The 14,443-nt window shown below is 39.5% G+C and overlaps 1 protein-coding gene across 1 annotated transcript; it reads left to right on the forward strand.

Annotated features, from left to right (window-relative positions):
* Positions 1-7,886: 7,886 nt before the first annotated feature.
* NINJ1 (ninjurin 1) lies at positions 7,887-13,745 on the forward strand (the record flags this gene model as incomplete). The annotated part of the gene is made up of 2 exons (XM_009581767.1): positions 7,887-8,121; positions 13,591-13,745. Coding segments are annotated over 2 exons (390 nt in total), but the record flags the coding sequence as incomplete, so codon positions are not given.
* Positions 13,746-14,443: the final 698 nt, after the last annotated feature.

Here is a 14,443-nt window from a genome sequence, read left to right on the forward strand (position 1 = left end):
AACACGTCTCCCCTTAATTCAGCGCTTTTTTTGTAGGGATGCCGTTGCAAGCGTCCCATTTTGTCTCACTTCAAAGATAGGCAAGTGCCAACGAAGGGCTGAAAAGCAAATCCTTTTGAGCCCGTGGCACGATGACCCCTCAGTTCCTACAGATGTCATCAGATGTCCTCCCCACCCAGACATCGCTGCTCGGAGCGCACCGGCGCCGCCGAACCTGGGAGGGTTTTTCCACCCGGATGACTTGGGAGAGGATGGAAAAGTTACTCAGGGACATCTACACAAGAGATAAGGCAGCAGGAAAGTAGGAGGAATTACTCAAAGGGTTGGGCTTGTATGGGGGTTTTTTCCATACGGTAATCCAAATAAAAACAAGAAGAGAAGTACCCAGCTTTTTACTACTCCATGTAGTCAAAACATGACCAGAGATCTTCACTGGAAAGCATTTCATCCCATATTCTGTTTACGCATAAAGGATGTTTTCCAAGCATGCCACTTATCTGAAAAGCCAGACTGGTAAAAGAGCATCTTTTATGTTGTTTTGGGAAGGACTAAACTCTAAAAAGCAGCTCTTATTCCAGCTTAAGATGCTGCCACATAGAAACAGTTGTACTAAACCACCTTTTACGTCACTGGTAAAACTTTCTGGTTACAGACAGACTGGACTGATTGTGTAGCAGATCTGTCCTTCCTCCCCCCTTCCTGACAAACTTGTAGTCATGAATATCATGCCAAGAAAAAAAATAATCTGGTTTTAAGAAATCTTGGAAAGTACCTGAAGAGAATCAAGGCTGGGATACGTGGGTCAAACTGGTGGCCTGAAGGGGTTTCCTTTAAGCCACTGACTTCTCAGCAATTTTCTTTTTTTATTAAGATAGCATTGTGATTGCATCACAAATACTAGTCATGGGGATTTATTTTTTTTAATTTGGTCTGCTCCAAGAATTTTTCTGCAACTTTCCTGTTTTACTTCATCTTCGGTTGCAAGCAATCATCATTTTGTTACATCTTTCCCATAGAAACTGCAAATTCTATGTGAGTGCCATATAAAGAATAAGCAGTGAGACATACTATTATATTGTATTATACATATACAGTAGCACTTCAGAGAACTTTACAGACACTTTTTTTCATTTTCTCACAAAAAAAATCAAAAAAGAAGTATATGCGAGGTAAAACAGATAAGAACAGATTTCTTAAAAACCAATCTGTGAATAGGAGGTACCTTAAAAAATCTGACCAAGTTCACAATTCACACAAACAAAAGAACGCCCCAACTCAGCAGCCAACTAAACCTGGAGAGACTACAAATCTGCAGGTACCTAAATCTTCAGTATTGGAGTCAAAAGTGCGTAAGTGTCTGCTTTTAGGAATGGTTGCAGGCATCGTAACTTGGACTACCCTGGTTTGCTTACTACCCATCCTAGCATCTGCCCTCTCCTCAAAAGAGATTCTCTTGCACATCTTTGGCAATAGACTGCTACCTTCTGTTGCAGAAGAGCTGATATGAAATGCAGATATAGTTGTCTTACCTTCGAAGCTTTGAAAGCACACAAATTAAAAAAAGACTAGTTAAGCCCAGTGTAATTCTGAATGAGTGGTTACACAGTGGTTTAATGTGGTTTATTTTAACTCCATCATTAACTGGGATAAAATTTTTTAGCAGCTGTCAAGCTTTTAGAAGCGAGAAGTTCCTTGCTTCTAATACTAGGTTGGCCTCGGTGACTAATGTGAATAATTACACTCGGCAGAAGTGTCTGACCGCTTCTGCAAAGGATCCGTTCATACAAATACAGATAGTAACTGTTTTTTCATCTTCCTCTATTTGTTTTCCTTGTTCATGGTCCATATTGAAGCAGTCTAGATTCACCGTGTTGTAAAATCTAGTTTAATGTTTCCAAGATAACAGGAAATGCTAGTTGAAAGAGTTAAAGAAGAGCTATGAAAAAGGTGAACAAGAATTAGGTAGTGGAAAAGAACAGCTCTGGAATAGTAGGCTTCTGTTATAGTCATGTTATTACTAAAAATGTATTCAAGATTGTATATTAATTCATAAGTAATTTGGGGACATGGCAGTTTCTTGGCATCATACTGCAAGTAACAAACTTCAGATTTGTAGGAACTTGAAATTATTTTACTGCCTATAGAATGAAACGGCATGTTCTAAAGCATTACTTAAATCAAATTGAATTTGGAGTATTTGATATACTCCAAATATTGAAACTATTGGTGATAAGTTTTTGCTTGCTTGTTTTTTAAGTAGCTAGAATAAACAAACAGTGCTTTAACCACACAAAATAGGCAGCCCACAGTCCAGTTGTGAGAAATAGTATTATAAGACCAAATCACTGGAATGAGCAGTAGTAATGCAAGACAGAAAAAAAATCATACAGGAGAAAGCTTCTATTTGAATAGCTGTACAAACAAGTTTAAGTTATTACTTCATTTCACAAAGTTAGTCATCAGGTGTGCTCATTAATTTTAAGTCATTTAATGAGTTAAAATATACTAACTTGGTCCTGGAACCAGTATTGCTTTAGGAAAACAGTGCTCTGCCCCGAGCTAACATGACTGTACTTTTCCCTTTTTTTCATACTAACTTTTTAGCTCTCAGGAATCAGCATGGTTACACTTTTTTTTCTTAATGTAGTCATACTTGCATTTTCTGTCTGTCTTTATAGAAAGTGGCTCTTCTTAAGTATAGGCTTTTAAAGATGGTAGAAAATTGATGCTGTCTATGAAATATGAACACAGGCTGAGTTTCTCCCTTTTTCTTTTCTTTTTTTTTAATTGTCTGCAACCATACTGTCTGAAGATGTGATCGCAGAAGTCTCTCAAGCTAGCTAGTGTTACGCTAGGTTGGTACTTGGATGGACAGATTCCCCCTGCCCCCAAAATGGAATTCTTACAGGAAATGTAACTGATAATGTAGGGTTTTTTCTCTCTGAGTCAGTGCTAAGCTGAACAAGCGATCTAATGTTTTATTGGGAAAAGAAATAATATCTTCTGAGGAGGTGTACAAGGGATCTAATGATCCGTTACATAACTGATATAGCTTAAAATATTTTTGTTGGAAGACTATTTCTTTTCTTTGTAGAATATTTTCCCTATTTTTTAGATCAGCAAGATCTCTGAGACAGAGGGGAAGTCTGATTTGAGAGTGGCCACATATGGCCCATTAAATTTTCAGTATGTAGGTGATGGAGATGTGGACAAAAATTCCACATCTATGAGGATTATTATATAATTGTATATAATTCTGTAACTGTAGGGTTGATCTTAGAAAAAAATAAAAGTAAAGTTCTAAAATTGTGTTCTGTTTTAGTCCTGTATTATTCCTTTTATGTCTGAACCTTTTTTCTTGTTAATCAGAAGCACAGTTCTTAGAAACCTTGTTTGGAATATAGAAATAATAATCAGGATTATTTTCCCAATTATCTCATACGAAACTGTGGGTCTCCTGTATTTAATAAAGGCTTTCTACTGCATAATGATTTAAAATTATAATACCATGAAAGTATTTAGTGCTAATACCGTACCAATACTAAAATAAGTATTTGTATGTTTTCAGAACCCAGATATGAGACTCTGGTCCTGCAGTCCCAGCTGATACTAAGTAGCTGCAATTACCAATTGCGAATCAAAATTAAAGTGACCCAGGCTGTACTTCTGGCTTATACTTTGCAGTTTCTGGTTCTAAGTATTCATTTGGGAAGTTGGAAGTTCACCTTGCTAACTGCAAAATACTTGTTTCCTAGTGGGATTTAAGAAGAAAACAGTAGCCAGTCTTGTGCTACTGTAAGCATCTGTTAACTTCATTACAAGAACAGTAAATTCAGTGTTCATAACAGATCGGACTCTTAACTTGGAAATTTCAAGGTCCTATTGGTTCAGGCAATATTTGCCTTTTACAGTTTTTGTGGAGCTTTTGTTTTGGCTTTTTTTTTAGATTTCCTTGAAACAATCTCTTTAGGGGAACATATATATGGTGGAAGAAGCTGAGTAACGTACCTAGGAACATACCAAAAGAGAAGGAATGGATCCTAAAAACTTGCCCTCAAAATCCAAATGATTTCTTTTGTTCTGCATTTATAGGGCAGAGTGACAGAAACGAACATAACTACGTTCTAAATACAAATGCAAAATAGGTGTCATTTTCACTAGTGGTTTTTTCTTTGTGGATTACAGGTGACGGGCATGTCAAAACCCCACCTGTCTTCTCTGGACAGACTGACTGGTACCTTTTGGGAAACTCAGGTCAAGTTGGACAAGAAAAAAAAAATTACTTTTGGGCTTTCCTTTTTTTTGGTCAGACGTCCAGCAACGTTAATTTGACTACTTCAGCAGTCACTAGTGTTTGATAAATACCCTGTTGGACAAACAGCTGCATAAATTTTGTCACAAGTAGCGATTTAATGCTGTAATAGAAGCAGAAATCCTTACTATAACAAGTTACTGTATTTAGCAAAGGTATTTTATTATTTGTTTTCAATGTTTCCATTTTCAGTGCTGTTTCCTTCCTGTTGAATCAACAGGTGGGTCTTAGCCGTGATTCATGAAACTCAGCATCTAAGGACATTCGCCTCAGTGCCACTTCTATTTATTTTTTAATAAATGTAACAAATAAATCCTTTCTGTATTTCAAAGGGAGTCAGTTCTTCTGGGCGTACTGTTGAAATGACAGTGAAGCAAAGCAGCGGCAAAGTCTGTACCGACACAGTAAGACTATGTATGCAATACCATGCAATCCTGGTGTGGAGGTTTGGTCGAAGCAAAAAAGTGTCAGCTTCTGATGTAGCATCTTAGCTTTATCCTTGCGAACTGCAGTGCTCTGGGCAAGCAAACAGACCCTGCTGCTGTGCGGAGATGCGGAGCGGTGCTGTCTGTGGGGACAGCATCGTGCGACTGTGAAAATAAGCTCTTCCACAGGGGATTCTTCCAGTCACAGACAGAGCAAGAGGGGGAGGCTTTTCACTCCTCTCCTTTTTATAACTGTGCGTAGACTAGCACGGCAGGTTGTTCTGCTCAGAGGTTGATGCTTTGCAGGCGATGGGAGACCTGAGGGCAGGCTGTTACCAACAGGGAAAGGAAAATACAGCACTTCCAGCTACACCTGGCTCTTTTGCACACACTTGTGAACACATATGCTGTTTTTCCTCAGACTCATTTGGTGACACCAACTGAAGGGGTCAGCTTGTCCGTACCAGGTAATGTGAATATTGAAAGTGTCTAATGAGGTGTTTTGATTACATTGAGACTGAAGCAGGTCGTCTGGAATACATACTGTTATCTTGTCAAGTGACACCTGCAGGAAAAGCCTTTCTTTACATGCATCCTAGAAAATCTCCTGAAAATCCTCAGAAGTTTCACTTTCCCTCTCTGCAGCCCTGCAGGTGATAACAGCGTAGTAAGTGGTGTTTGGTGCTGCAGGCTGCACGTGTTGCTACATGCTTGGAATCCATAAAGCCACATAACAAAGTTCCCATATAATTTCTGCTGTACATGACTATCATTATCCTGAGGTTAAGGTAACAGCTCTTCTTTCATTGCCTGTCTATATATTGCTGTGTAACACTTAGTCTGATCTTAAAAATTGCTGCCGTAGTACTGACTGCATTTGTTTCAGTACTTTTGGCAGTTGCCTTCAACTGTATAGTTAAAAAAAAAAAAGCCATGTCAAACATGATCACATTCCTACATCGAGTGAAAACAAAGAAACCGGTCGTCATGTTTTCACTGCAGTCCCCTTCCATCAGGATTAAGAAATGAGTCACAGCTACCCGTGTAGCTTTGCTTGTGTTACACACTGCAGCCTCATAGACCCAATAGATATTTCAAAGTCAGTATTTTTGGCAGGAAGGAGTTAATTAGCTACTAGACATAGGAAAAAACTTCCTTTATTATGAACTTGTGACAAAATAGATCATATTATTTCTACAGTCTACTGAGAAGAGGTTTTTTTAAATTCATGCCCAGAAATTGAATTCTGATATTACATACGCAGTTCCCCATCCCCTCTTACACTGCTAATGTTAAGCAGCCAAGAGCTAAATGTGTTTGTTTAGCTTTTCAGTGTACAATAAACAGTGAAAAATGTTAGTCTGGATTTTTCTACTGAGTGCTGCCAGCATATATTCTGTGCTGCTTTCCGTAAGGAAATGAACATCCACACCTGGTTTAGTGCTGCTGGTAGACGGTATACTAGAATTACACAGCTTTTTTCTGAAGCATCCAAATGCTATAATGGTTTAATGGGGCAGAGGGGTGGGAAGAGGAGGCTCTTCTTGCGGAGAGAAAAGGTGACAAATGTGGACAGATTCCTCAGCCAAACTGCATTTTTAGGTTGTGGGATATAGACAAAACCAAATTAGTATTGAGCTCTTCCTGACTAAAGTCAGTATCTGCCTCAGAGCCATTTTCTTCCTGGGAGCTTGGTCTCAGTAAAGAAACCGTCTGCGTGAAGCTACGATTCCATGGCTTCTTTCTCTTTGCAGAAGAAAAGTCTGCTCCTGCCCCATGACATTTTTCACTCAGTAAAATATTTAGACTATGGTTGATTACAACATGTCTGGTGAAAATAGGTCAAGTTTGGTATTTGAATGCCCTGGAAAAACTGGCAATGTGTTTGCCATATGCATCAATATCTGTCCTATTTAAAAGGACACTTTTAGGTCTGGACAGTGGCAAACCTGGCTTCGGAGTTGGAAATTTGATAGTTATGAGTGCTGCCGAAGAGAGTAATTAGAGGGCGTTTTCTATATTTGAACTAACCTTCAAAGCGAGACTTCCCTCACAGTATTTGCTGGCAAGCGGGAACACATTTGTGCAGTAAAAAGGTCTCTAAGAAGCGGGTTTAAAGAAGTGAGCTAGAATAAGCTGACTCTTAATATATTTGCATATTATATTTGAAAATAAAGTCTAGAAGTAAGAGCAGGGAGAATGAAGTTTCTAACCTGTTCAGAGACTGCAGAAAAGAGAGTTACTTACTCTTTCTTCATCACGGAATTAGGCATCTAAGTCTAACCTAGTTACCCTAAGTTGCATCTAGTCTGAGAAATAGGCACCTCTGGGAGACGAGTTGTCAGATTTCAAGTTGGGTCTCATGAATCGTCATCAGGAAACACTCATTTTATTCATCCCGCTGGGGTTAACTAGCTCTGCTTTTGCCCTGCAGCTGGTTTTTATTTTCCTGTTTGTTTGCAGGGGAATTTAAAAAAAAAACACACTACCTGCTGGTGCAAAAATGGAAAAAAAAGTTTTCCTTGTAATTGGGCAGTGCTTGGCAACCACAGATCATATGATATTTAAGTGCAAAAACAGTTCACTGTGTATGGATGGACCTGGACAGTGGCAGAGTAAGAAGCAGCAGGGGAAGAGGTCAAGCAAAGCTCGTACAGTGGCCAACTTCCACAGAAATCCTCAAAATAAGACTCATGAGTAATTAAGGAACTATGTAGATGTGTGATGACAGAGGGTGAATTTAATAAGTATTTGTATGTTGAAGTATGCCTTTAGGAGTAAATTGGTTACAACAATCTGTTGTTTGCTTGATTGTTTTGCAGTTTTTTTTCCCTCCCAACTTTTCTCAGTGCAAACTTTTCAGCTTTTTCAATCTTTCCTTTTCCCAGGGTAGAAACATACTGATTGTTTAGACTGATCCTACAAGCTGGAAAAAGTGTATCTGCCAAAGTGCAGTGCAGACAGTATTTACTGCTCTCTTGTCAGATGGAGGACAGTGGTAACAGTGAAAAAGATGCACTGACAGTCTCAGTACCGCTATTGCTCTGTCAGTATGATTACAGAAATCAATTGATGGGCCAAGCGATCTCTCGCTCACTACACCAATTAAGAGAGATGTGAATAATCTTTTTCCTCTCTCCCAATTTTAGCACAGAACATCACAGTGGTTTCAAAGAAATGCACCTATGAATATCAACCATTATGCAAATAAGAAGAGCGCTGCGGAGAGCATGTTGGACATTGCCCTGCTGATGGCCAATGCATCCCAGCTGAAAGCCGTGATGGAGCAAGGACCTTCTTTTTCCTTCTACATCCCACTTATCATTCTTATCAGCCTGTCGCTCACACTGCAAGTTATGGTGGGAGTGCTCCTGATATTCCTTGGTATGTAGCAACAGCAAGAACCATTGACACGTATTTTTCTTATAGGATGCTGCCTGTAAGATGGTATGTAAGATGGTATATAAGATGGTATATAGACTCCCCATTTATTTTTTAAAAGCTGTTATATTTGAAAGTCTTCACCTCAGAAAGTTTTCTCTTAAGACCATAGAAATATTGTAACAAAAGGAGTAAAGGCAGCTTTATGTGGAATCTTCAATTTTGATCAACTTCCTCATACTCATTTGCCCAGAGTATGAATATTTTTCTTTTCAGAAGGCCTGAGGAGGAAGGAAAATGATGAAATACTGTAAAAGAAACATTAATAGGCCAGATACGATCATGCAGCCTGCCCAGTTTCATAATACTGTTTCTGGCAAGACCTGTTACTTAATCTTATGACTGAAATGTATTTGTTCCATATCAGTCATATCATAAGTAATATTATAAGAATATATTCTGAATGTAGAACTCCAAAACAGAAGTGAAAGTTGAAAGGTCCATCTTCATGTTGGTGTGGCATGTTGCCTTCAATTTGGTTGTGTTTCTGCAATCAAATCAAAGGTTTGATAGCAAAGGCTTAACAATAATGAAAAAAACTCCTTAGTTTTAAATTTAGGGAATTATTCAAAGCATCCTAAATCTCTAGGTGGGGAATGGTAGAAATGAAGGTGTTAATGTTAATTTTCAAATCTGTGTTACACTGAAATTAAAGTTAAAAAGAAAAATAGGCTACTTGGAGCAAGATTTCACCATAAGAACATACCGCATCTATTATCCACATACTATAACTTCAGTCAAAAAATTTGAAAAAACGTATAATATGAAAACACAGTCCGAGTAGCATCCTGGGACTACAAATAGATTGTCTTGAAATCTGCTTATCGCTAGGGAAAGCTTTTCTACTTTCTACCAAAGAAATGTGATACAATACCTTTAACATATGCTAGAAATCATTTGAAGAGAATGAGTTCAAGTAGGAGTTGTGTTATTGCATGCTTTGGACACATTTAATGAGACAGCTGTAGAATTATTTCCCTGCTCCTTGCCTTCCCCCCTCTCCCCTTTCTGTCTTATTTGTTGAATTACAGACCTTCACATTCCTAGAATTTCAATGCTACATCTTTGCTGTTCTCAAAAATAGAGGTTCCACTATTAAGTATTAATAGGTACAATGCTGTGAGTGTCGTGGTTTAACCCCAGCCAGCAAATAAACCCCACGCAGCCGCTCGCTCACCCCCTCCCCGCCCCCCGGTGGGATGGGGGAGAGAATCGGGAGGGCACAAGTAGGAAAACTCCCGGGTTGAGATAAAAACAGTTTAATAATTGAAATAAAACGAAGTAGAACAGTAATAATGAGAACAACAACAATAACAGAATATACAAAGCAGGCAATGCACAATGCAACTGCTCACCGACCGCTTGTCACGAACGGGGGGTGAGGCCCCTCCCCCCCCGGTTTTTATACTGAGCATGATGTAACATGGTATAGAATACCCCATTGGCCAGCTGGGTCAACCGCCCCGGCTGTGCTCCACCCCCCACAGCTTGCCCTGCACGTGGCAGGCCATGGGAGGCCGAAAATAGAAACAAGAAGGCTGAGGTGCAGGCACCACCCAGCAACAACCAAAGCATCAATGGCCCATCAACGCTCCTCTCATACCAAACCCAAAACACAGCACACCCCCCAAGCTACTGGGAAGAAAGATAACTCTGTCCCAGCCGGAGCCAGGACAGTGAGGCACAAGAGCTAGTACTTACCACTAAAAATTAGGCATTTTAAGTTAGTATTGCTAGATTAGTAGCACACATATGTCCTACATCCTCTGCCTTATTCTGTAAGGCAGAATATTGATCTAAGTAGCTATAGAACCAGGCTAATTTCTAAAAAAATGTCATCACTAAGTGAACATGAATTACCCAAAAAAGCCCAACTAAAACTCCCCAGAGAGTGGAGAGACAGCACTCTTCTGGAAATCTGAGTTTTCTGTTTTGACCTTAAACAAGTCTTCTCTTTGCTATCTTAACCTACTGTCATATTTTCCCCCGTGGTTTTGCAAGGCAAAATGCAAAAAGAATCCAGTGGCACTTTGCAAAGTTGCTGAAAACCTGCGACATTCATTAGCAGCACCCAAAACACTAGACCATAACTTTGGAGAGTCGATCAAAGATACCTGTGGAAATCAGAGGAAATGTTTAGGTTTCAGCATCAGTTGAACCCAGTTATTCTCTGAAATAAATGATGCTTTCACTGGTTGGAAACAGCTATGGATCACTTCTTTTGCTAGTGATACAATTTATTCTCATGACTTTTTTCAAATCTTTCCCTTTAAATTAATGGGTGCTATATGACAGATCTTAAGTCTACCGTAAATGAAAAGCCTTGAAGGTGATAGCCAGAGTTCACACATGGCATTTACTAAGTTATAGGTGCCACCTTTGGCATCTCCGTTAGTCTTTCAATGTTCTGGGTTTTAGCACAACTGGAGAAACAACTTTCTGTTCAAGGAGGTAGTTCCTACGAAACCAGATACATAAGGCTTGTAATACTGATATGCAGCTGACAAAGCTTTTTTCTTTCGTACAAAAGAGATAGAATGCCGCTGTCTCTGCATTTGGTAGAGTTGGTACAAGAGCAAAAACCAAGTCCTGGCTCAGAGGAGATTCCAGAAAGGGATTGGAAGAAGCAACCTGAGGATACTGGGGAATGTGGGAAGAGAGTCATGGAAAAATCAGCAAAGCACTTATATGTTTCTTTGTTGAAGCCATCTCCCCGGTGGTTGTTTCAGTTAAGCAGGCTTTGAGGCTGTGAACAAGTTCCCTGTTTTTTGTTGGGCAATAATTTCTCAATATATGCTGAGACATTGCTTTTTAATGCTTGTTTCTGCCAGACATTGCCGAAGTGGCTTCCATCTCTGTAATTTTTATCTTTGTCACATTGAGAGTAAAGAGAGTACCCAGCAGCCCCAACTCCGAAGCTGGGCTGAGGTAGAGTTCACAGACCACTTAGCAAACAGTGGGATTCATCAGGAGTTCAGCCTGCGCTCTGCGGTCAGCAGTGGCTGTAGGTTTGGTGTACCGAGGGTGACAAAGCCCTCGGCTTCTAGTGGTACGCTGGTGGAGTGATGCTGTCATGCTGAGGTCAAAAGTACAGCAGATAGGAGATGGGATATGAAGGTACAAAGATACAGGCATCATAGCAAGAACTTGCTTTTCACAATGTGTATTTGGTAGTTTTGGCCTGCAGGAACAGTTTGCCTTTCTGCAGAGCCAAAAAATTCTGCCTCTTGCAGGCTCTCACAAGTCCAAACAATGCAACATGCAACCATCTAGTTTCTTTCCTTGAGTTTTATCCCAGGAGTTACCAGTTCTCACAGTTCTCCACTAGGGATTAAAAGCTTTTCCTCCTTCAAAAGAGCCTTTCACAAAAACATTTTGAAAAATGTTCAGCAAACTTGTCCTTGAAAGTGATTTGGTAATATTAACTTTTTGGAAGAAAAGCAAAGAATGTCCTGAAATAGTTTAAGTGGCATGAAATCATAGTAATCTAATCCCACTATAATAAAATACTTAAAGGGTAACTGTTCTTAAGAACATTTTCACAAACAACCTCATCTTAAGCGCTATAATCACAAAGATAGGATTACTGCAATTCTAGTTCAAAATTTAGAGCACCGCCTAAACTGACAAGCAATACTTGCCTTCTCTGACCCTTATTTGGACAAAGGGATGGCTCTGAAAGTGTCAATTCTCCTTTGAGCGTGATTTCTTTTAACTTACAAAACATGTTAGGCCATTATTGCCTTTTCTTTTTTAAAGCAGCCATCTGAAATGCTTTCCTTCCATACTCCAGGATTAATTATTCCATTCCATTTATTCCGCTTCATTCACACAGCAGTACTAGAGTCCTTCCAGGTACTGTTGGGATGCAAGCATCCACGTAGCTCCAGATGCTTTACAGACATGTATAAACTCATTTTCAGGGTTAAGTACTGCTGAGCTTGAGTTATTTCATGCCTACACAGGTGTGCAGTAGCTTAAGCTTTTCAGATAGTTCCCCACGCTTTTCTTCAGTGCTTTGACTGGCCTGTGATGTTTGACTATACTGCTTTAGCAAACAGGACTTGAACAAGCGCCCAAAATTCCTTGAAACCAAAACAGCATTAGACTTCCTAATTAGGGACACCAAGTGAACCTGGCTTTTAATACTTCAGCATCATGAGTGTGTTTTCCACCACTTCTACTTAACTGCTTCAACAAGCGAGTCTTGGTTCTGTGGTTAAGTTCTGGAGTATTGACAAGGTCATTATGTTAAAAGCAAATAACAAAGTTTATCATCTCATGCAGTAGAGTCGTAAGCTACACGTCTATGTATGTGCCTATCAGAAGGAGCTCAAAGTTATTTATGCTGCTATAAAAACTTGTCAGGTATAAACTTTCTCTCACGTGTCCTGTACATGCACATACAAGCTCCAGTGATCTACGCATTTAAGAACTAAGAGTCTTAATAGACAAAAAACATTCTCAAAACACTCTCCAGAATTCATCTTCACTCATTCCACCAGCATAAAAAAAATTTAGCAGAGGGTCTGAGTTGCAGAGCCCTTACTCCAGGAGAACAGAGACAGGAAAATCTTGGGTTTCTGCATGATGCCAGGCAAGCACCCCCAGACTTCTTACTGTCCTATACAAGCACATGCTTTACTCTATCATCAAGTCTATTATCAGTCCAATGTAACTCATATGTTTTCACAAGGCCTGGAATCAAAGCTTAAACTAAATTAATGCTATCTGCCTTGTGTGTTCCTCCCTCACTCCCATTAGCAGTTCAACCAAAGAACAACTGCAAGAAACAAAAGAAGATGTTTACACAGCTGATGCTCTCTGTGAAAAGGACTGCAGCCACACTGCTTTGAAATCTTCCTCTGTTAAACCGATATAATGCCCTTGCTTTCTAAAAACAGAATCAGTGCAAAATCAGGGAGTACAGCTGGGGAAGGGCACCAGTACAAAAAAAAAATCCATCATTGGTAAAGAGATTGGGCTGTCTGCGAAGAACCCGTAGCGTTTTAACAGTAGGAAATTTAACTTCATTCCATCCTGTCAGAGCTTCAAGCTTCATGTATTCAAGACTGAAATAATTTTTAAATGCTTAAAGTCTGCAGCAAAACCAGGTTTCAAAAGATGAGGATCTCAGAAGATTTCTAGTAATGTTTGTGTATCCATTACTTCCCATGTGCATCCACAGAGATTAGATGCTAATTACTGGAAGCTAATAGGCTCCTTGTGGTTAAAGATCTTCTCCTCAGCACTTTTACTGACACTGCAGAATCTTACTTCCCTTTCAAGTATGACTGATGCAAATAGGTCAGTGTAAGAGCAATTCTTGAACTACATGAGTAGTGAAGGCTTTTATTCTGGATTTTGAAATACACATATAATTAAAACTTTTTTTTTCCTTTCTCTTTGAAGTAAAATATGACCTTAACAACCCTGCAAAACATGGAAAGCTGGATTTCCTCAACAACCTTGCAACTGGACTAGTATTCATTATAGTAGTTGTGAATATTTTTATCACTGCCTTCGGAGTGCAGAAGCCAGTTGCTGAGCCAGCATCAAGACAGTAAGTAGAAGGTGAGTGTGGTCTCTCTGCACCATAGGGTAGTAGGGCATAGCATACAAGAATGCAGTGCACACTAGGGCATAGCTTTAAAAATAGCCATGAGCTCATCTATACAGTTCTAGCCTTCGCAGATAAATGGGTTTACTTCAGACTACTGCAAAATCAGAAGCTACGAGGAACTGCTAAGTTATTACAGTGTATTTGTAAATGTAGACCTCAAAAGTTGATGGTAGCATCTTGCTTTGTCAGGGGCCCCTTGCGTGTGTCACGCATAGGAAATGTAAAGATTGTCCGTCTGGCTTAGCCACTCCTTTTCCTCGTTGCTGACTAAACCAAGAAAGGAAATAATACTGGTTTGCTTCCTCCAAATGCCTCTTCTTTTTTTAAGAAAAGTTTGCAGTATGCTGCATCTAGTCTGTTATGAACACTGAAGACTTAATCTTTATCCAAGTAACTAGGGCTATTAAATCCAACATATAATACTACACATCATTGGAGCCCTTCAGTTCCTACACAGATAGCGTGGCTTTTCTGTCCTCCCAAGCTGCAGGGCTTTTGCTTTGTGGGAGACTCAGCCTGCAAAGACGTGCACTATCACTTTACTTGGTATGTGCAGTCATTTAGAACAGTATTGTTTGCGCTACCTGCATTTTAAAGTTTGTTATGTACTTACACAGAAGGATAAATATAGGAATTGCGGGA

Source organism: Fulmarus glacialis, unplaced genomic scaffold, assembly GCF_000690835.1.
Source record: "Fulmarus glacialis isolate BGI_N327 unplaced genomic scaffold, ASM69083v1 scaffold42767, whole genome shotgun sequence".
Lineage (NCBI taxonomy): Eukaryota > Metazoa > Chordata > Aves > Procellariiformes > Procellariidae > Fulmarus > Fulmarus glacialis.